We start from the raw sequence: 20,849 nt of genomic DNA, 5'->3' as shown, positions 1-20,849 counted from the left end.
AGGTGTTCCATAAAGCCACGTGCACAGAATCCCAGCATGTCAGGGATTGGAAGGGCCCTCGAAAGCCCATCCAGTCCAATCCCCCGCCGGAGCAGGAACACCCAGATGAGGTTACACAGGAAGGTGTCCAGGCGGGTTGCAATGTCTGCAGAGAAGGAGACTCCACAACCTCCCTGAGCAGCCTGGGCCAGGCTCTGGCACCCTCACCGGGAACAAGTTTCCTCTCATCTTTAAGTAGAACCTCCTGTGTTCCAGTTTGCACCCATTGCCCCTTGTCCTGTCACTGGTTGTCACCCAGAAGAGCCTGGCTCCATCCTCCTGACACTCATCCTTTATATTATTTACAACCATGAATGAGTCACCTCTCAGTCTCCTCTTCTCCAGCTCCAGAGCCCCAGCTCCCTCAGCCTTTCCTCACACGGGAGATGCTCCACTCCCTCCAGCATCTTCGTGGCTGCGCTGGACTCTCTTGTGCAGCATGAGTTTATAAGACAAAACACAATTGCAAAGGTTCATTAGGAGGTTTAACGTGTGTTCACTTGGCCAGAGAGGGAACTCTTTGGTAGACAGATGCCAAACTCAACAGCCAAAGGAACAAACATGCTGCCCGGGGAGCTCTCTCCGACCCCGCTGCGGAGCACAGGGCAGAGCAGAGGAGCTGCCACCGCAACCTGGGGCTCATCCCACCCCAGCACAAACATCTGTATCGACTGCGAGCCCACAGGCTACGGCCAAGAAGTGACAGGTGTGTAGTCCCAACTACCAGCTGAACGAGGACTGTACGGGGTGAAAAGCTCCACGTGAGGTGAGTAGGAACCACCGAGTTCAGATTCGCCCACCTGCACGCGTCCCACGTCCCGAAAGTCAGCGCGTGGAGGAGAAAAGGGAACAGCTCCGTTCTCAACTGATGGCTTTTAAAGAGAAGCTATGAGGACTGATCTAAGGTGGAGAATATCTACCCCACCACCTGCCATAAACACCTAAGGGCTAATTAAGGTTTGAAAAGCACTACAAAGCTCCCAGTGGGGACTAAGTATAATTATGGTACCAATCACAACTGCTGCGGCATCTGGGAAGTTCCTTTTAGCTGCACATCATCTGCAAATCAAACCCAGCAATTTAGGCAGGAACAGGCCAATCAAACATACCAGCTTCAGGTACACAACAGAAACTGCACGTTTGATCATTAGTAGAGAAAGAAGAGTTTGTATCTGACTTGCTGAAGTTTCATGAGCCACCAAATCCAGATGTGAAACTCAACTGATGTGAACACTTGGCATGTGCTCAGGTTTACAACCCAGGTTTGCCTGGGAACAATAAGGGATGGTCACAGGTTAGAACACTGATCCAGGCATCGCTCACATTAGAAAGGGCCCAGAGGACAGGATTACATTTTTTTAGGAAGTTAAGATGATCTACTGAGCAAAAAACACACTCTTCAAACCACAGAACTGCCTTTTATCAGGAGACTGTGACATTATCCTGGGTTTAGCTCTTCTTCAATCTCTGTGGGAGCTACACAGAACAGACGACGGTCACATCAGAGAAAGCCACAACTTTTCGCACAGCTTCTTGCAGCCAAGGTCAAAACCTTCGACTTGAAAGACCCTCTGCACCCCACGGACAGACAACGGTGAGCCGAAAAGCACAGTCCTGGGGAGATCTAACAGCGACTACATGGCGGAGAAGTGAGCGGGGACTGACGGACAAAAATTAGGAAAGGAACAGGAAGAGGAATAGAACCAGACCATGAAGAAAGAAAAATGAAAAACAAAGAGACTGCAGAGCACTTGCAAGAGCATCCAGGATATTTTCAACGCGTTTCCTTGACACCGGAAAATAGATTGTGGATTTTGCTGCGCTCAGAAAATGGTTTATCTTTCCCTGCTCTGTTCCTGCTCTATCAGTTCAAACTGCTCAAGTGTTGCCCGTAACAAAGGAAATCCGTCAGCCCTCTGGGTCGCGGAGCCCCAGCCTCACGCCACCTTATCCACCTTGGAAACAAAGCCCCATCACCTGGTCCAGCAGGAACGGGGCCGGGGTCTGTCAGCGGCTGCACTAAGGTGTCAGTGACTCACTGACGAGAACAGACAATAGTCAGGCAGCAGAGTGACTCACTGGGAACAAAGCACGATTCACAATTCACTCACCTCCTTCCTACCTCAGAGGGTTTCTATTCAGCAGGATGCGGAGTAACAGGCCCAAAGACAAGGGACAGCTGGGACAGCCGCTTACATTTCAGGACCAGCTCCAGAATCTCATAAAATCTCTTGCACGTTTGTGCAGGTGACCTAAGTCCTCGCTCTTCCTTCTGGCTTTTCCAGCTCCATTCCTATAAAGTCCAACCAGCTCTCCTACCTGACGGACATCGCTTTCCACTTACACTTTTGAGGATCAAAACCAGCCTCTTTGTCAAAATCAAAATCAGTTTTGTGTTGGTTTTTGTTTCATTTTTTGTTTGTTTATTTCCTTTGGGGGCTTTTTGTGTTGGAAGCTACCGAAGCTTTAGGAAGTAATTTTGACCACAATTATTATCTCCTTAGGGTAAGGTATTTACAGGCTGTTCAAGTCCTTTTGCTACCAGCCTTAGCACACAGACCTGCACCTGCTTCTCCCAAAGGCTACACAAGTGGCTGAACCCCAGGACGTGTTCGGCTCCCACAGCTCAACAAATATTTGATTTTTCTAGACAAAGTGGAACAGCTGTGATGGGAGGGACAGAGAGTCGCCTTCCCTCACTCCCCTCTTCCCAAAATAGCCAACGTGGAGCATCACAGGCCAGATACGAGGCTTGAAGGGCTCCCAGCTGCAAGTCTGTCCCTTAAGAGTCTTTAGAAAAGCTGCAAAAGTGATGCTTCAGCAAATGAGTAGCTAAGAGTGGGGTCTTTAATAGCCCTCTTCCTCAGGAAGGAGAAAAGCCTTTTACCAGTGGTTCTGCCCCGCTCCCACCGCTGCGCCAAGCTCGATAGCTCGCAGGTGTGCGATCCAAAGGGCGACGTCCCGCTGCAAAGCCAAAATAGCACTTAAATCACATGCAACGAGGCAACCGTCCTCTCAGCTCTCACCAGTTTCGCTGTCTAGGTGCAAGGAATAACGACGGTTTCAGCGTGCGCCGAGCTGCGCTGCTTCGCGAGGCTGGAAACGGCGCAAGGCTTCCCAAGCAGCGGCAGAAGACAGCAGTATCTTCGCCAGCTTTCAACACCATCTCCCTGATGTCAGGGCTTAACTCCAATAAAATTCTTCTTCGTGCCGTCTCACCTGTGTTTGGAGAGCCACGTAGCCCTGCTGTCGCTGTTATGAATTGTCTGTCACAGAGATGGATGGAAGCCCAAACTCCCCTCACCAATGCAGCAGGCAGTGCCAAAGCACTCAAGCAAGCAAAGAGGTTAAGGAATATTATCTCTAATGTCACAGAGGCAAGACCCAGGGGGCTTGGCCCTGCCACTTGGCAAACATTCCTGTACGAAGTTTCTCAGTGAACAGAAACGGAATCCTTCATTTTCAACAAAGCCATTTAAAAACTCCGTACAGTAATGCATTGTGCCAACGCTTAAAATGAACAGCACAAGTCATTAGGAAGCTATCATACTTAATCTTGCATAGAGCAGGACTGTTTAAATGCTACAGAACAGAGAGTTTCAAATAGCTTTTTGCTAACTTTAATAACCAAGTTTACAACTGAAAGGCGAGAGCGAAAGGGGGAGGAATTTAGATCAGCGCAGTGTAAACCCAGATCAAAAATGAAAGGGCTTGACTCCCACTGTTCTTGTGTCAAATCATATTTGTCAAAACAAAAATTAGTGCTGAAATCTTGTTTGGAATAAAAATTAGGATGCAGTTTCTGTGAAACATGATGAACTTGTTAACTGTTGAGGCACAGAAGACTCCGATTGTTACTGGTTACTTACCGTCATGTCTTCGGGTACAGGCGGCACGGGCCAAAACAAGGACGGAAACCACTGAGATCCCTTCTCCTAGTTATGCTGGGGCTGGAGGCTTCAAAAGATTGAACTGCCTTGGATTAAAATGGGCGCCTTTTTAAAACAGGCCTTTGAAAAGCAACCATCTCTGGGTGCTGCTTTTCTTGTTCTTTTTGGTTCGTTTTCTAACCGATAGTGCTTGGAGACCAGCCCGAACTTTTGACATTTATCCAGAGATTCGTGTGAGAAGCCTGCGAGCTGCTGAGCCCACGTCAGCAGACGGCTCTGGGTGCTGGCACGCTGGCGAGTTCTGGGGAAAATCCACACTTTTACACAGCTCAGGATTATCCTGGCAAAGCAAACTGTGAAAAATCACTGCACGGTTTCTTGAAAAATCTGCTTTGCAGTGAAGATTTGCCAGTCTCCTCTGCGGAGCGAACAAGTGCTTGGGAGCCTGAACTCCTGAGATGGGATGTGGGTTTAGGCCAGAGCTCCCTGCCCGCTCTGGGCCTTGGTTTGTTCTGCCAGCCAAAAAGCAGGAGGCATTTTCCCATCTCCGTTGACCACATTACTTTATCCACCGTTGTCTGACCTGGCATTTCTGTCTCTCTTCCTCCCGAGCACCTTGCATGGTCATTCATCTTCCGTCTGGAACGGCATCACTAGCCACGCAAAAACACCCCCACCGCTTTATTTTTTAACTTGTCCTTTCATAATTGTCCTCTAGCATGGAAACCTTGCACTAGAAATCACTGCTGGGAGGTACAATCCAGTTCCAGAAGATCTTCTCAAGAAGAAGAAAGACAATCTGCTCTCATTTTGAGTCGGATCAAATGAGTTGTCGGTGATCTCTAGGACGGGGCTGGTACGATTTGTTCAGTTGACATCAATTAAACAGAAAATCCAAATGAAACTAGTAAAGAGATTACAGGACTTTTGAGGAAGAAAGAAAAATTATCCATTAAGTGTAATTGTCTCATTACAACCCCATCCCTCAGGTGCCTCCTGCAGATGGAACCTGCAAAGCCAACACCACCAGCCCTGAGTTACAGCCTTGCACTGGGTCTTATTTACTGAGGCTTTTGTCTGGGAACCTGAGAGCTGTAACACGGTAACTTTATTCCCTTTATTTAAGGTAAACTAAACAAATTACATGTGAGCAACAAGGCAGCAGCAGAGAGAGATAAAGGGGACAAAAAAAGTAGTGCAAGAATTAGAAAAGATCTATTTCTTTTCTTATCAGCACATTCTCCTGCAGACTAGGGGAAAAAAAAAAAGTCCATTAGCTTTGGAGCAACCTCATTTTTCTTTGCTTTCCAAATAAACCGCTGCACCTACACTTCAGGGACTTCATCAGAAAACACTTCATATCCAAGGTTATTTTCCCATTTGCTTTCTATTAATCTTCCTCACTCCCCTCTCCATATATTGGTGCAAAGGTCACACCCCAAATACTCTCCACCCCACACTGAGGTACAGAGAGGGGATGAGCACCCAGAGGAGCTGGACCCACCTTACAGCCCTTGGGCAGCTCGGTCGTGGATGGAGGGGCCTGGGGCAACACGCTATCGATCACCCAACCCCGGACACGCTCATTTTTTTGCAGTTCTGGAAGAAATACTTAGTGGATCCACCAGAAACCCGTGTATTTTACTAAACGCAGGGCATCACTCGAGACAACACAGAGGTTACTGCCACTCTGTAAGCTTCTATAATCAACTCAAAACTTAGTCCTAGACACTGCAGGTGGATAACGTCACGCTTGCCCAGTTAAGGAAAGGTCAAAGTGCTGCTTGTTCCCTGAAAAGATGCTTAGAAACAGGAGGGCAACTAATCCTGGAGCACGTGGCTCGGAAGAGGCAGAGCTTGTGGGGCATCAGATCGCGCAAAGAGACTCAAAGGTGACGCCGCTCTCAAAGAGCCACCTGCCAAACAAGGCCGACCCGCCTCCCACCTAAAACCAAGGAATTTTGAGCAACAGCATTAAGGAGATGGTCTGAACATCTGGCTAAGCAGAGAGCTCGCTCTTTTTCTCGCTGTCGACAGGAGTGATGCTCCGAGTTCTCCGGGAGCGCTGGTGAATCACGGTTCACCTGCAGCACGCCGGGGGTGGCAGCGTATGTGCTGCACAGCTTTCCTAGGTAAATCTGGCAGCACAGAGAGGCGTCGTGAAGTGTTGGCTTTTAGGTTGCTATGATCAAATTTAATACAGAGTGTGTTCCAGCTGGGGGAGAAATAGCTTTCTTGGATTACAAACCACTCATGTTTTTCAAATATCAATTTCCCCTGAAGAATTAAGTCTATCATTCAAACTGAACTAGTAGCGGCAGCTCTTTCTCGAACAAGTGATGGGTGAGAGAGAGGAAAAAAGAGAGCTCGTGCTCATTGAGGAATGTGGCAAAGTAGATTCTGTCTGGAGGAGATCAGCCGGGTGGGGACAGGTTAGAAATATTATTATGCACTGAGAAAAAAAAAAAAATAAAAAGGTGTTCAGCATTACAATGAATTGCTTGTCACAGTAACAGCCCTTCAGATAGTTACTCCCTTCAGTGGAAGGGATGAGAAGACGTGTGATGAGTACCTATTGCCAAGTGATTCTTAAGTCTTTAATGCCTGGCAGCAGCTCTCTGGTTTAATCCTCTTTTCCCCAGTTTCTCCAACCATCTTTCATCATTTAGCAATCCTCCAACAACAGGCGCTGTCCCGTCACTGCGGGACTCCGAACCTCCCGGAGCTCAAATCAAACTGGTTTTGTCTGACAGTGTCACAGAGGGGGAAGTGGTTTGACTGAGCCTCAAAAACCCGTCCTTAATACGGGAGAGATACAGCAAATCCACTCTCCACGTGTACCTGACCCATCTCCCACGACACACAGATTCTATGGCAGGCAGACGATGCTGGCTACGGAGAGCTCAGCAGAAAATTGAAAGCAATAATCATTCAAATGCTCCTTCGGGAAAGAGGTTTTCTCCTTTCTTTGGGCAACAGGGCTCAGATGGGGTGAAGCACAGGCGATTTCTCCTGGCAAAGATTGGTAATTTCACAAGAAAGGACAAATTCTGGGAGGAACAGTTCAAGAAGGTTAAGCAGAAGACAACAGCAATACTGGTGGGGCAAAATACTGCTGGTCTCTCCTCTTCTGGATGTTTGAAATGAGGTTTGGACTGGTTAAAGGTAATCTGATTATACACTATTTATTGCTCCTTCACATAACTCCTCGAGGACTCGCATCATTTAACGTGAGGGGTCCCAACAGGCCTATTAAAACAAACACACACGTCCTACCTGCAACTATTATCCATGAACTTGGAGAGATATAGGTAGCAGTTAATGAGCAGAGACCACTAATTCGTCTTCGAATTCAAAGGAGCGGCGCTTCGTTATAATAATTGGGAAGAAGGTGCCCTTCTATCTTCCAAACACGCTTCCCAAAAGCTGCTGTGGAAGATGCTCAGGAGGGGTTTTGCAGAACAGACACTGTGTTCTAGTTTGGGTTAGAAAACTGCAAGGCCTGACGCGGTTTTATCTTCAGTCCAGACAAGCAAACATCATCTCCCATGGCGTGTGCACAGAAATGATCTGGTCCTGAACACCAGCCCAGGGGTGAGAGCAGAACTCAGAGATACAGGAATGAGATACAGGAATGAAACCGCCCTTTGCCTCAAAATAAAGTTACTAGGATTAATTATGCTGTTCAGTATGCAAGGGAATGGGAGGTGCTGGGCCTGGACACCTGCTGTCAATCCGGGTACTGCTGAGTGCTCAAGTGACTGCTCACGAACTGAGGTAAAATCTCTAATAATCAACAACCAAATAATCTAAATACTTATTTGTGAATGCGATGAGTCAGGAGAATGCAAATGGTCCATTACCGTGTCTCAGCTGATGAGCAGGAACACATTGCGCCACGGTAACTCTGTCACTCAGAACCATCTGCCCATATTCCTCCTTTTCTCTCCTATATTGTTAAAATCACACCAACAAGACCCCATCTGAAAGACTCCAAATGCTCTCCAGTATGTTGCTTGACAGGATTAGATATCAAAATAATCTTAGCAAATTGGGAAAATAGTCTGAAATAACCAGGATGCAATTCAATAAGGACACACAACGTATTTCACCCTGAGGGAAGAACAACAAACCGTGAAGCATAAGGAGCGAATGGCTCGACAGCATTGCAGAAAACGACACCGAGGCTACAGCCGATCACAAATTCAGCTCAAATCGACAACGTCGTAATGCTGCAAATAGGAGCAAAGCCCACCCCAGGACAGGTAAACGATGTTTGTCGCATGCAAAACATGAAAGGGCTCTTGTGCTCTGCTCCGCACCCGCAGAGCCAGAAACATCTGGCTCATCTGGAGACTTCAGATGGAGCAACAGCGCTGAGGGAAAAGCCACAGAATGTGACCTACAATTAAAACTGGAAACATCTGGGGTTGCTCAGGCTTGGGGGAGAAGACCAAAGGGAACTTGGCAACATTTTGCGGAGAGATGCTGCAAAGAATAAATTGCAAACTGTTCTCCACATCCATAGGGAGAGGCCAAGAAGTCACAGCTTCACTTTCCGCAGGAGGGCGAAGTCAGACACCGGTACGGGCTTTAAAACTGGAAAGGACTGAAGCAGAACGCCTGCGGTGACTTTCCAACACGGGGCAGCTTAGGCAAGGCTTAAGAAGGGAAGGACTAAATGACCTCTCACTGTTCCTTTTTTATTTGGTGATAGCTCACCAAGACAAATGAGAATTGCGGGTCTCCAGAAAGTCTCAAGATGCCCCTCGGAGCCGCGGGAGAGTGATGCTGAGGGAAGGCAGCGCTACACAAAACACTTTTTGATGGCTCGATTCCCCACAAACCCCCAAAGCTACCTTAGTGACAGAATACATCACAGTTACCATTTTGGATGTACACAGAAGTCAGGAAATTAAAAATGCTGGTTCCCACAGCAACGAGGATGCAGCCTGCCAAGAGAGAAGGAACGTTCCAGCCTCGTCAAAAGGTGTTAATTTTAATGCCTGAAGGCGACTTCCACTTCCAGCTGCCTGCAGAAGCCTCGGTGAAGCCAACGAAAGCTCCCTGCTCTCATCTATGGGAAAAACCTGACCCTTGGCTTCTTCATTCCTGAATTATCTGCTCTTGCTTGCAGAATGTGGCACAGATTGGAGTCTGGAAATTAAGACGTGAGACAGACAAATCAATGCTGGTGCAGAGATGGTCACTGGGAATGCTGCGATCTTGGACCACACTTCAGTATTCACATCGTTTGTGCTTTCCCATCCTCCGGCTCTGTGCAGAAATGATATCCCCATGTAATCATGTATGCAGATAAAAGCACTGTGGTGAGAAATAGGCGTAACTTAGGTGTTCTTAATTGCATGTTTGTATCAGAGCAAGGATATGATGGGTATATTGAAACTGGTATGGAAACAACCTCTGCCTTTAGAACTTCCTCTTGAAACACCTTCATTTTCCTGCTTTTTTTCTCCTTTTTTCTTTTGGGAGCTGCATATAAAGCGTGTTAGGGTGCAGTAGATTTTTTTTGAGAATAAAACATCAGAAGAAGGACGAACAATTTTAGTAAGTCCAAAAAAAATCCTCCCTGCTTCTCACACTGATGCCTCAAGCAAAGGCTACGGGATTTTCTTGAACTTCCAAAAAATTCTCTCTAGAGAGAAGAACAATCCTGAGAGGCTAAAAGAGAATATTTTTTAAAAGTATAAAGGTCTTCAAATGACAAATGCCTACCACAATATTCTGAACACACAGATCCAACCTTGAAACCAGTGACAAATCTGAAAGTTGATGTCCTATGGGATGACGTTAAACCTACCGATTAAGCGAGATAAGAGACTCCTCTCGTCCCAAAAGGCAGCAGGATGAAAAAAAAAATATCGGGAACAAGTACCTGGAGAAATTATAGAAAAGGAGCCTTTCGAAATGTGATCTCCTAAAGGCGAATAGAAAAATGTCAAAATCTAACACTAATCTGGATGAATATCCAATGAGATACATAATGAAGGTGGCGAGAAACTTCAGCAGTAGCACAAGAAAAAGATATCACAAAGCAGTTAAGTTCTAAATGTGAAATCTAATACAGCAAAGCCAGTTCTGAACCCGCCTAATCTCTTCAGAAGTTTCAAGAGTGGAAAAGGAGTGAATTTAAAAAAAAGAAGATAAGTGGGGTTTTTGCTAGGCAGTTTATAGCTAACCATTCCTCTGAATAAACAAGGCAGAGCTAAATACAGAGGGATACAGATAAGAAAAACAGAAGTCTCAAGGTATTTCCAACATAAAAAGGCGTGCCTGAAGTATATCTTTTAAATATTCTTAACCTGCTCTGCTTTTTTAGGCAGTTTCTGGTAGCACGTATCAGCAGGTGGGTTTGTGTCTGCAGCAGCAATTCCGTAGAGCATTCAATTTTGTATACGACAGCTGGAGAACAAACGGCCCGCTGCATTTCGGAAAGAGATATTCTGACCAAAGCAGGGGGATCTGTGTAGTCAGGAGCTTCGATTATTCAATTCTGCGTTATGATCCAGTCGACACAGAGACACTGAGCTCCTCGGAGTGGATGCTGGAAGTGCCAAAGCTCCAAGCTGGTTTTTGCCACCAACGCCTCCAGAATCCAGAGGAGAATCGCTGAGCAGTCCAACTACACCCACTCTCAGTTGGCTGCCTTTAAATCACACGCTCAATATCTCTGAAGATTAGACAATTATTTCCGCATAATTAGTGTCCAGAATGAGGTACAAACAACATTCATAACGGGGTGATTAAAAGAAAAAAAATAAAGAAGAAATAAAGCTTAAAGACGAGCTCACTGTATTTTGAAATACAGCCCCCAGAGTGTGGAAAAAAGGAAATAAAATAGTTACAGCCTGGATTGTTCTCCTGTCTGCATGGTAACGGGGCTGCTCATGCGTGGCTTGTTTCCTCCACACCCGCGTATGTTCAGCTCCTCAGCATCTTGAAAAGAAGCCCCAAAGAACGCTCTCCAGTCACAACATCTCAACACGATTTTCCTTCTTTTCTTGCTCTCATTTGCTGCTTTCAAGGCTGTTTATCTGTCGGGTTTTGTTTGTTTCCTTCTCCTCCATTTCGCTGTGCAAAGCAGTTCTGACAAATCCCAGGCTGCTCTCCTACTTTTAGGCCTCATTAGACTCAAAACTCTCTTCAGGGTCAGTGGAAAGTTCACGAAACTCGTGAGGAAGCCTGCGATGATTAATGGGTTTTACACTGAGCTAATGTGAAGTTTGCCCGGTTTCCTGCTGAAGACAAACCCGGACCAAACCCTCGCTGTCCAACCTTCGCAGATGTCCTCGAATCCAAAGGGCTCAACACACAGAGACCCTGGAACATCTGCACTTTGCATCTTAGGCCAAGGCTGTTCTCCGCTGCGTTTTCCAATTCTTTTTTTGGTTTTGTTTTCTAAGAGAGAAATCTCAGCTGTGGGGAGATTAATCTGTTCGTTCAAATCAATTTTTTTTCAAAAATTGCTACCACAACGGAGCTGATCAGGTCGAGCTCAGCCCCAGAAAAGAGGCTTTGATAGCCTGAAGAAAGCCCTAGGCCACTAGACGATACATTAACAGCTTTTTTTCTGTTTAAACTTTCTAAATGAGTATTTCAAGCTGACAAGTTACTACCTGTCAGCTGAGCCACTGTAATAAGCTTAAATCCCTGTGTGTGCGGTTTAGGGTTCAGTGGAGCCCTGATGTTCAAACTAATGCTTGAAGCAGCACATTCGACAGGAGCCGCCGTTCCCAGCACGACCCAAGGGGAGAGCAGAACGGGGACGGATCTCCTGCAGTATTCATGACAAGCTGGGTGTCTGCAAGGAGTGATGGGAAAAAAAATAATAATAATAAGAAAAAAAAATCCTCCCAAGCCCAAGCCAAACGAAATCCAAAAAAACCAAACACAAAGCCCCAAACATCCCAGGATAAATGTCAGCTCCACTGTGAATCACACAACCCCTCTCTGATATTTGGAGGATATCCTGATTCACTGCTTCCCGCTGACAGGAAATCAGTTTGTTGCTCCAGATTTCAGTGACAGCAAAAGCCAACGTCAACTCAAAATGCCCTTCCTGAAAATAACATTCAACTGGGTAACATGATACATTAAAAAAAAAAAAAGATTATGCCAGGGAGCAACAGTGTTCCAGCAACATCTTCATCACAATATACTTTTCTCTTTAAAGAGCACACGGAGCTGTGTAACGTCACGTGCAACAGGCAGCAGGAATAATTCAGCATACAAATTCAGAAAGCAATTATTATTATTATTTTAATCACATAAAAGGACACTCCAGGGTTTTGTAATTTTGTGATCACGGGGAAAGAGAATCACAGGCCGAACAGAAAAGCTGCACCAAGTGATTGCACAATTGGAGGTTACCACTTCTCTTCTGGTAGTTTAGAATGTTGCTAAATTAGTATTTTCATCCAATTACCTTTCCCACGTTAAATATTCATACATCAACTCCTGTCGTTTCTAATTGAGGTGGGCACGTTTCCTGCCTGCTCCACGGTTTCCCAGCGAAATCACTGCTGAGGGGAAGCAGCTATTTGGAAAACGTTGGCTCGACGGGCAAGACTGGACGTTGAAGGGACGAACTCTGGGACGTGGAGCCTTTTGTGTCCAATTCGGTCCAGCACCTGAGGCGGTGGCCAAATTATTAACAACTCTAGTTGTTAATAAAAGTTCCTGCGAAAGGAGCTTGGTGGTTTAAGTCCAGTGGAGACAAGTTACTTGAATTTCCATCCTGCTGGGAGACCGGGCAGGTCACAGCGTCACTGTGCGGTGACAAAGCTCGGGAGGATTGAACCGCATTTGCCAGGGAGAAAAACCCTGAAGGTTTCTGACTCTCAGCACAATCAACTTGGTATTTTCTCTGTATATATTCATGAGGTCACGACTCTTCTTCCCCAGCCACTTCAATCCCTTTTGATCCCAGAGAGCCAAAATAGCATTATTTCCATGCAACCAAGACCAATGACCTCCTGTCTTCAAAACAAACTGTCAGGACAGTTCAGGCCAAAGTCTGAGCCCAGGACACAAACACAGCCCGAGCAGGCAGCGATTTTCCAGGAACCGTCACCCTGTGTACTTTGCCACCAAACAATCCATCATGGAACAACACCGAGGGTCCTGCACAAGGACAAACTCTAAACACTTCGCATCTTTAAATCCAGCTGCTGTCACATCTTCGCCACCCAGCTCTGGTGACCCGGCCGTGTCCAAATGTGACACTTGTCACATGGACTCGCATCAAATAAAGCTGCAGAGTCTCACAACAATGCACAAATTCAGCATATGCTGAGAGAAGCAACGGCTGTGACAAGGCAATTCATAATTTTAGGTGTGATTTTCAGGTGGGGAGAGAGGAAAAAAGGGGGGAGCCTAGTTAAGGATTGCTATTTTTATACTAAAATTAATACACTAATGTGCAGTTAGGTGGTGAAAAGTGACTGTCTAACAGCACAGCGAGGTTTCATATTTACTTGCTGTCACTGATTTCAGAGCAAATTGGCTCAGGTTATAAGTCAAAGAAGGATTCTGCTGCTGCCAGCACTGCACACTTCAAGAGATATCTCAAAATCAGGCTTCTTACCTTATCATTGTTAAAAGACTGTGCAATCAAAATGTAAGTGACAATTCAGCTGATGCATGAGCAGAAATAGATGCCAGCTCATTCTCCCATAGCTAGAGAAATTCTGTAAAGCTAACAGGATTTTAAAAACATTTTGTCAGAAAAATAAGTGGCTATGACAGACCCAGGGAGCGGGCAGAATAATAATTCAGCTATCTAATGCTGGATATCACAGTGACAGGTGCATTTCAAGTGCTGCGCTACATAATACGGCTGCCCTCTCCAGCAGCCCCACTCCAAGGAATTCAACATGCTTTGCAAACATCAATTAATTTAATGCTCACAACACCAAAGACAGGAATGCTGAGAGGCTGGGGTGAGAAGGGTTAAAATAACAAGATCAGCACTGGGAACGGAATAAATTCTTGTGGATCTCCAGCTTTCACCCTTAGCCACAAGCACAGTTGTGCCATTTTTTTTTCAAACAGTTCTCCTAAATAAGCATGTTTTGGGCCTGATTCTAACAGTGGCCAGATTCTCCGTAGGTCTTCCTTGAGTCAGCTTAAGTGCGGAGAGAAATCTTGCAGATAATCTGAAACCCTCGCAGTTGTGCAGACACCCACGTGGGACCCTTGTGCTGCAGGTTTTATTCCAACAGAGACCATCGTTCTGCCCCAGTGGTGTGTGATGCCCATTTCCATGGCACAATTTCTAGGGAACTCATCCCACATCTGAAATGGCTGCGAGTCTAAAACACATTTAGCCCACTGGAAGGCATGGGATGGGATGTTTAGCACGGCACATCTTTTCACGAGCATCACAGATGAATAAATAATACTTAGGAAAGAAGTGCGGCTAGTGGGTTTAAGGAAAGGGCCTTCGAGTTGCAACGATTATAAATGACAGCAATAAGATGACTTCTGTACAAATAAGTTATGTCCAGATTAACTAGCGTGGAGATAGAAGAGTTTTTCTGCCTGTGATTTTCCTGCCATCGGGGCGGACACTGGGGAGGGATGTCAGCTTGTGGCCGTTAGAAGCAGCAGAATGTTATTCAGGAGCAGAAGGTGATTGTTTATTTTGTATTTCTGCTTTGATTAGAGAGAACATTTGATAAGAAGCAGCTTCTCCCAGGGTGAGGCTGATAAACTGAAGGCGAGGCTACAAGTGAGCATCACATCCACAACAGGAAAATGTATCACCCTTCAAGAACTCGATTGCTTCTCATGCGCACAAACATCCTTAAAAATAGCCCCAAAAAGGCTCCTTCTCTCCCACATGGAAGCAGCTGCAGAGAAATCTCAGCTTAATATTGGCACCTCCAGCCTGCAGAGTACCCGATTTGCCTCCGCTACGTCTGTAGTTTGGAATAAAAAGGTGCAGGATGTGACAGGAGGGGGAATGGGCAACAATGAAGAAGGCAAACGGTGCCCTGTCCTGATTTCTAGAAGTCTCTGAAGACAAGGGAGACCGAGGGCGGCAGGAACCAATTGCCTAACGCTTCTGTTCTTTCCCAGCCACAGTTGAAAGGAGGAAGAGCCTATTAAGAGGTGGAAATGGACCACGTAGCTCCTTTTCTGCAATTGTCTGCAAACCCTTGTGCTCCAAAGCGTCTTCCCTAAGAGTCCTCACAGGCACGCTATAAACAAACATAGGCACTGCCAATTGTTTTAGCACGATAAATGCATTTAAAAGCTTTCAATATTTTTGTCTGTTTACAGGCACGCTCCTTGAGGAATTCTGACAACCTTGCCGGAACGGACAAGTTGCAAAACGCTTCACTTAGTGCTGAAGTTAATGCAAATGTTCAAGCAAGAAACCTGAGTGCTAAAGCAGATTTTGTTGGGCTTCCTCTGTCTTCTGCACCTTCTCACCACGGCACACCCTGCACAGGCACGGCCAAGCTAGAGCAGAGTGAGCAGAGCAGGGAAATACTTGGAGTGCGGATGAGGAAAAAAGACAATTTGTATCCCAAAGAGTCAACGAGCATCCCACCGGAACGAGCAGGGGAATAGCAATGAAATTATCTAAGAGGCTCGCATAAAAAAAGGTAATCTGCTAAAGAGTAAAATTATACAAGCCAGTAACCACATAGTATAAAGAGCCTTTAATATTGATTCGCTCACTCAATATTTCATGGAATTCACATCTTGTTCAACAGTGGAGAAATGAGAGAGAATATGCTCAGTTTGGCCAGCTCCTGACGTCTACAAGCTTAGACAAATAGCAGCGTTGTCAGGTTTGGACTGACTTCATGTTTTAATAAAGACACTGGTTGGTTTTAGCACAGTTCTCAGACATATTTGGTGCCAGATCTGAACCCAGAGGTGATACAGGACGGACACTGAGAGATTCCTGCAGGAATGAGATTCCCAGCAATGGGATACGGGCAGGTAACTCCTGGGAGCTGTGCTGAAAGTCTCTCTTCATAAAAACGGAAAAGGGAAAGAGATGAAAGCTGTTAGAGATACCTCACTGCATTGCAGAGGAAGGAATTGTCATGGACATGTGACCTTTAAAAACGGCAATGAAACTGCACTAAAATTCATTGAGAACTCACCAAACATGTTACCGATGTGGCCGTTCTTAGTCAGCGGTCGCAGTTCGTTTTTTCCAAGTGCATATTGCTTGTAGTTATCCCAAGCGAATTTCATCATCTGTAAAAAGAACAATTGAATGCAAGTGCTTAAAAGAACTGAAAGTTTTCTGAAGTTCAGCTCTGGAAATGAACGGGAGTTTCCCATTCACTGCTAAACCCAGCAACCAATGGCTCATTAATTACAAAATGATGAATGGGGCTGCATTCAGCACTTTGCTAAAATCTCAAACCCACCGATCCTGGTGCAGAACTCGGGACTGGGACATTCCAGAAGTACCACAATATCCAACATGCTGAGACTCCACGTTTCCCCTGGGCTGTGCGAGCCAAGTGAGAACTTTAGAAAGATGCCTCAGTTTTCGAATCCTTCACCTTTTTTTGAGGGATATCGGTTATTTCAGAATGGTAATTAAAACGGGATAAAAACGTACGGCCGAAGCTGATACATCCCTAAGTATAGGAGTGTTACCTGCTGAGTTTTCACATTTCTCTATGATAGCAACAATGAAACTTGATCAAACTAGAAACCCACCCACCATCTGCCCACCTTGCAGCAGTTTCATACACAAGGTTGGCAAAGCAGCACCACCGAGGTGCACGATGCGCTTGAAAGGAAGAAGCTGGTCGCTGTTTACGGACTGCGCAGAAACTGTCTCTCTATTTACGAACAGAATACCTTCAGAAGGGGGAGATCCGTGACATTTTGCTATCTTCCTATCAAAACTCCCGAGTGCTTTCTTAAGAGAGTCCTGCGGATGGGCTGGGTGATTTCTAAGCAAGCCCTTCCAACTCAAACAATTCCTTTTGGGACATTTGAACTGTCCTGCCCGGGCTCAGCACACAAACCTTTCCCTGAGGACCGCGAGGCAGCGGGTTTGTGTTTCCAACACACACACACACCCCAGCACAGCTTTTTCTGTCCTCCCGCCCCTTTGGCTCCCGCTTTTAGGAAAAATTAAACCTACAAGTATCCTCTCTGAAGCGAGGAGACACTAGGACTTGTCAGCTTCTAAGGAGAGCCTTAAATAAAGCTCCTTTTATAATCCACACAGCCTGGCTCTGAGCAGTTTTAGCCCCGGCATCGCACTGACCTGTACGTTCTTTGATTCAATCCCTGGAAAAAAGTCAGATAACAAAGGGGAAGAAGGTGGCTTCGGAGAACCGACAATATTCTCCACCACCGCTCAACAGAGTCTGCTAAAATGCTTTACTCAAACAAGGCATTTGAGAGAAAATGACAGTTTAAAACAAATGTTCCTTCACAGACTGCCCTGCCTATTGTCCGCAGCGGCATTTACTGCTCTATTTTGGGACCGGAATACGCAGGTTACTTTGGTCTGAAATTCCCACTGTCATTTCAGCTCTTACTTTTGTCCTTCCCTCCAGCTGCGTTTCACAAACCCATCATCGCAAACCTCTGGCCGTATCCTCCACAATTAGCGCACATACACAAAAAGCCACATCACCAGATTCCCCCTTTCCCCTTTTTAAACATCGAGCTTCCAAAGTAAAGTTTCACTGAGCTGGTCATATGGCCAAGGATAAACATTTGCTGAACTGATTGATAACATTCGGACTTGGATACCACCAGAAGAAGGAATGTTGGACAAACAAATAAAGTCAACTTGGGTTTTAAAAACTCGGTGTGGGATGAATTAGTCACCGGAGCGCATTGCTCCGAGGACACGGAATAATGACCGGGGTGGGGGAAAGAAACCACCCACAAAATTCACTCAAAGTGCCTCAACCTCATCACTCAGGGTGTTCACTTTATTTTTGCTAGATCTCTGGGTTTATTTTTCAGTGGACGCGTTATTTTAAATGAGAATTTCTCATTCTTCATCAACATAATGGCAAATTTTTGAGGAACTCTCGACTTTCTCCGACGGTACCGAGCAAATGCTTTTGTGTCTCAGGGCTTGATCCCGAGGTTCTCGGCAGAACAGACGGTGTTTCCGTAAGGCCAGTGTTCCCACCGCGAGCCATGGGGCTGGTGCGCCAGGAAGGAAACAGCCAGAAAATCTCTCCATTTCTCTTGTGAAGCAGAGCCCAGGCTGGCCGACCCGCCCTCTGGACACCAAGAGGATGTGGAAACGACTGTTTTGTTGCATAAAACCCCTAACGCTGTAATCCTGAATCAGCCTCATTTTAAGCTGAGTATGAGATTTCAAGTTGTTTCCTTCCCTCAGCTTTCTTAACCGCTCCATTCCAGAAGGCTCCAAGTCTCTTCTTCAAAGCGTGCAAGAAACGCAAGCGCCTCTGCCGTCCCGCTCCTGGGGATGCAGAGTTTGCTGCCACCTCCATCACGGGCAAGAAAACCACCCCAGGTTTCCCTTTAACAGCTTTTTCTATCCTACAAGAGCAATTTCTTCCTCTCCTCCTGTGTTCTGACTGCGTGAGCCCTGCTGCCAGACACACCAGAGCCACCCGCTTCACTCCCGAGCTATTGGAATAAATACAGTTATTCTTCATTTGCCTATTCAACCATTTAAGCTGCATTTGTCACGGTGGTGCGAAAAGTTCCACTACAAAATGATTTATTGGGCTGTGCCGGCTGCAGCGTCTTAAATTCTCCTTCTGTGTTCTGTGCTGAGCTGATAATCAGGCAGACGGACGGTGGATGAGATTGGATGTGCCTCCTCGTCAGACTGAAGGGCTGTCAGCTTTCCTTTACGGGAACAACATTTTGCTCACTGCTTTTAAACCCTTTATATCTGGGAGGCAAGATGCATCATACGGTACCTTTCCATTTCCCAAGACGAAGCTTTCCTTCCTCTAACGATGGGGCCAAAAGCAGCGACTGGAAAAGTTTAAAAGCCAAAAGCATCTGCACCAATTCTGGCTCTCTGCAGCTGCCTCTCCCATCCAAATTTAGCAGTTCAGCTTCCAGACCACTAAAGAGATTCATCAAGTTTCTAAAAGCGGGGACTCCACATTTATATCTGGTACGGAGGACTGAGATGGAGCTTTCAGAAGGTTCCAAACACTGGGCTGAGACACAAGAGGATGGAGCTGAGAGCTGCAAAATGGAAATTTGCATAGCGAGGTGTTTGGGTTCAATTTCTGATGAGACGCCAAGGTTAGAAGTGAATATTTTATGCCATTCTAGCCATGACAGATCACAATACGTCAGCATTAACTTGATGCCATTTTAGATTTGAAAAATGGCACCAGAACCACAAAAATTATGGAAATAGATCCATAATTTTAGATTTTGTTCTCACCAGTGTGCCATCTGCCATCTAATAGACAATTATCTATTTGGCCCTGAAGTTCTAATCACCCTGGCTTCCCGCTGATTTATGGCAGAGACTTCCGAATTTATAATGGAGTTTGTCGCTCTTTCTTTTCCATAGTCTGTAAGTCACTTTTTACCCGGAGAGTTTCAGTGACCCAGCCAGATGATGATAAATTCAAATCAACTCGGAATTCTGAAAGCCACGTTCTGCAGGGTCACAACACCGATGTAGAACAAGGCTGGCTTAAAACTGCCCTCAGCGCATTTCTTTTCTTAATGCGTGGAAATATTTTTATTTAGAAGTCAGCTTTCTAAATACTCTCCTATATAATACCGGGCCAAATGCTGTTTGTGTCACATCAAATACGGCAGCAGGAAATCGTACAATAACTGAATATTTTCACTGATAATTCTCTCACTTCTGTTGGCTCTTGACATGTCTTAACCCAGCAAGAATTCGTCCATTTTCCAAGATCAAATACACTACATAACGCAATAAAAATCACCACTCCAGACTAAAAAATCCCCTGCACTATCACTTCCCCTCCTTTCGTTACCAGGGAAGATTTCCAAATGCAGAGCGTTCCCAAACAGCTATTTGATTAGTTTTATCCATCTAGGCTGGGATAATTAGTAAATGCTTAAAAGATGAAATCTAAATATACCAACCAATCAGGGCCTTTCAAGAACTTCCAAGGAACATTACACAAAGCCATTATCTTCACAAGAGAACCATTTTTGTGGCTCTTTGGCCTTCCTTCTTCAACTCCCCTTCAAATATTTAATTGTTAGGCTATGTAAGAAATTCCCAGTTTGAGCTTTCAAAAAAAATCCAAAACAAAAACACACAAAAAAGGGGGCGAGGTGTAATTTTAAGTATTTCTTTCCCTATTGTATTTCTGACTTGGTTTTTCCCACCCCAGATCACCAGACAAGTTTCTCTTCCTTTCTCTGCGGTTGGAAGCTCAGTTGTCATCTCAGTTTCACAACAGGACCCGTTCTTTCCCATCTCTGACCTTCCCGCTACCTCAAAATAACCCTGTTCTAGTTTGGATTTTTAACCTGCAATATAATGTCATATATTTTCCACCGGCTGTGTAAAAAAAAAAAATAATAATTTGCCAGATGACAAGATGCAGAGGAAAAAAGGACTTGACTGTCAGTCCTGCAGACAGAGGAAAGTCTGCCCAAACACATCCACATAAGCCATTTATATTTGGAATAATGGATGGTATTTTTTTCTAATCAGACTTGCAAACACTTGCGTGACTCTGGATTGACTGCGGGAAAGGTAAAGAAACAGTACTGTGTTTATTATCTTCTTATCACACAGAGCTATAAATATCCATACAAACACCCTGGCAGAATGCTATAGAAAAACTAGAATATATGTGAAAAATCTTTTATATAAAGCTGAGCAACTTCTCAGGCTACTTCTTTGGGACTTTGTCCTTAGAAATGTTTTCACATAACAGCAAAATCATAACAAAAGAGCCG

The 20,849-nt window shown here is 45.4% G+C and overlaps 1 protein-coding gene across 1 annotated transcript in view; it reads right to left on the bottom strand.

Moving 5' to 3' along the window:
• The window catches only part of MAN1C1 (mannosidase alpha class 1C member 1), a 60,983-nt gene that overhangs the window by 23,504 nt on the left and 16,630 nt on the right, over positions 1-20,849 (bottom strand). The window contains exon 3 of the mRNA XM_065650478.1: positions 16,076-16,172. Coding sequence (XP_065506550.1) covers positions 16,076-16,172 — 97 coding nt within the window. The remainder of the gene's footprint in view (positions 1-16,075; positions 16,173-20,849) is intronic.

Source organism: Caloenas nicobarica, chromosome 23 (assembly GCF_036013445.1).
Source record: "Caloenas nicobarica isolate bCalNic1 chromosome 23, bCalNic1.hap1, whole genome shotgun sequence".
In the NCBI taxonomy this organism is placed as follows: Eukaryota; Metazoa; Chordata; class Aves; order Columbiformes; family Columbidae; genus Caloenas; species Caloenas nicobarica.
The sequence above is the reverse complement of the archived record's forward strand: the minus strand, read 5'-3'. Positions and strand labels throughout refer to the sequence as shown.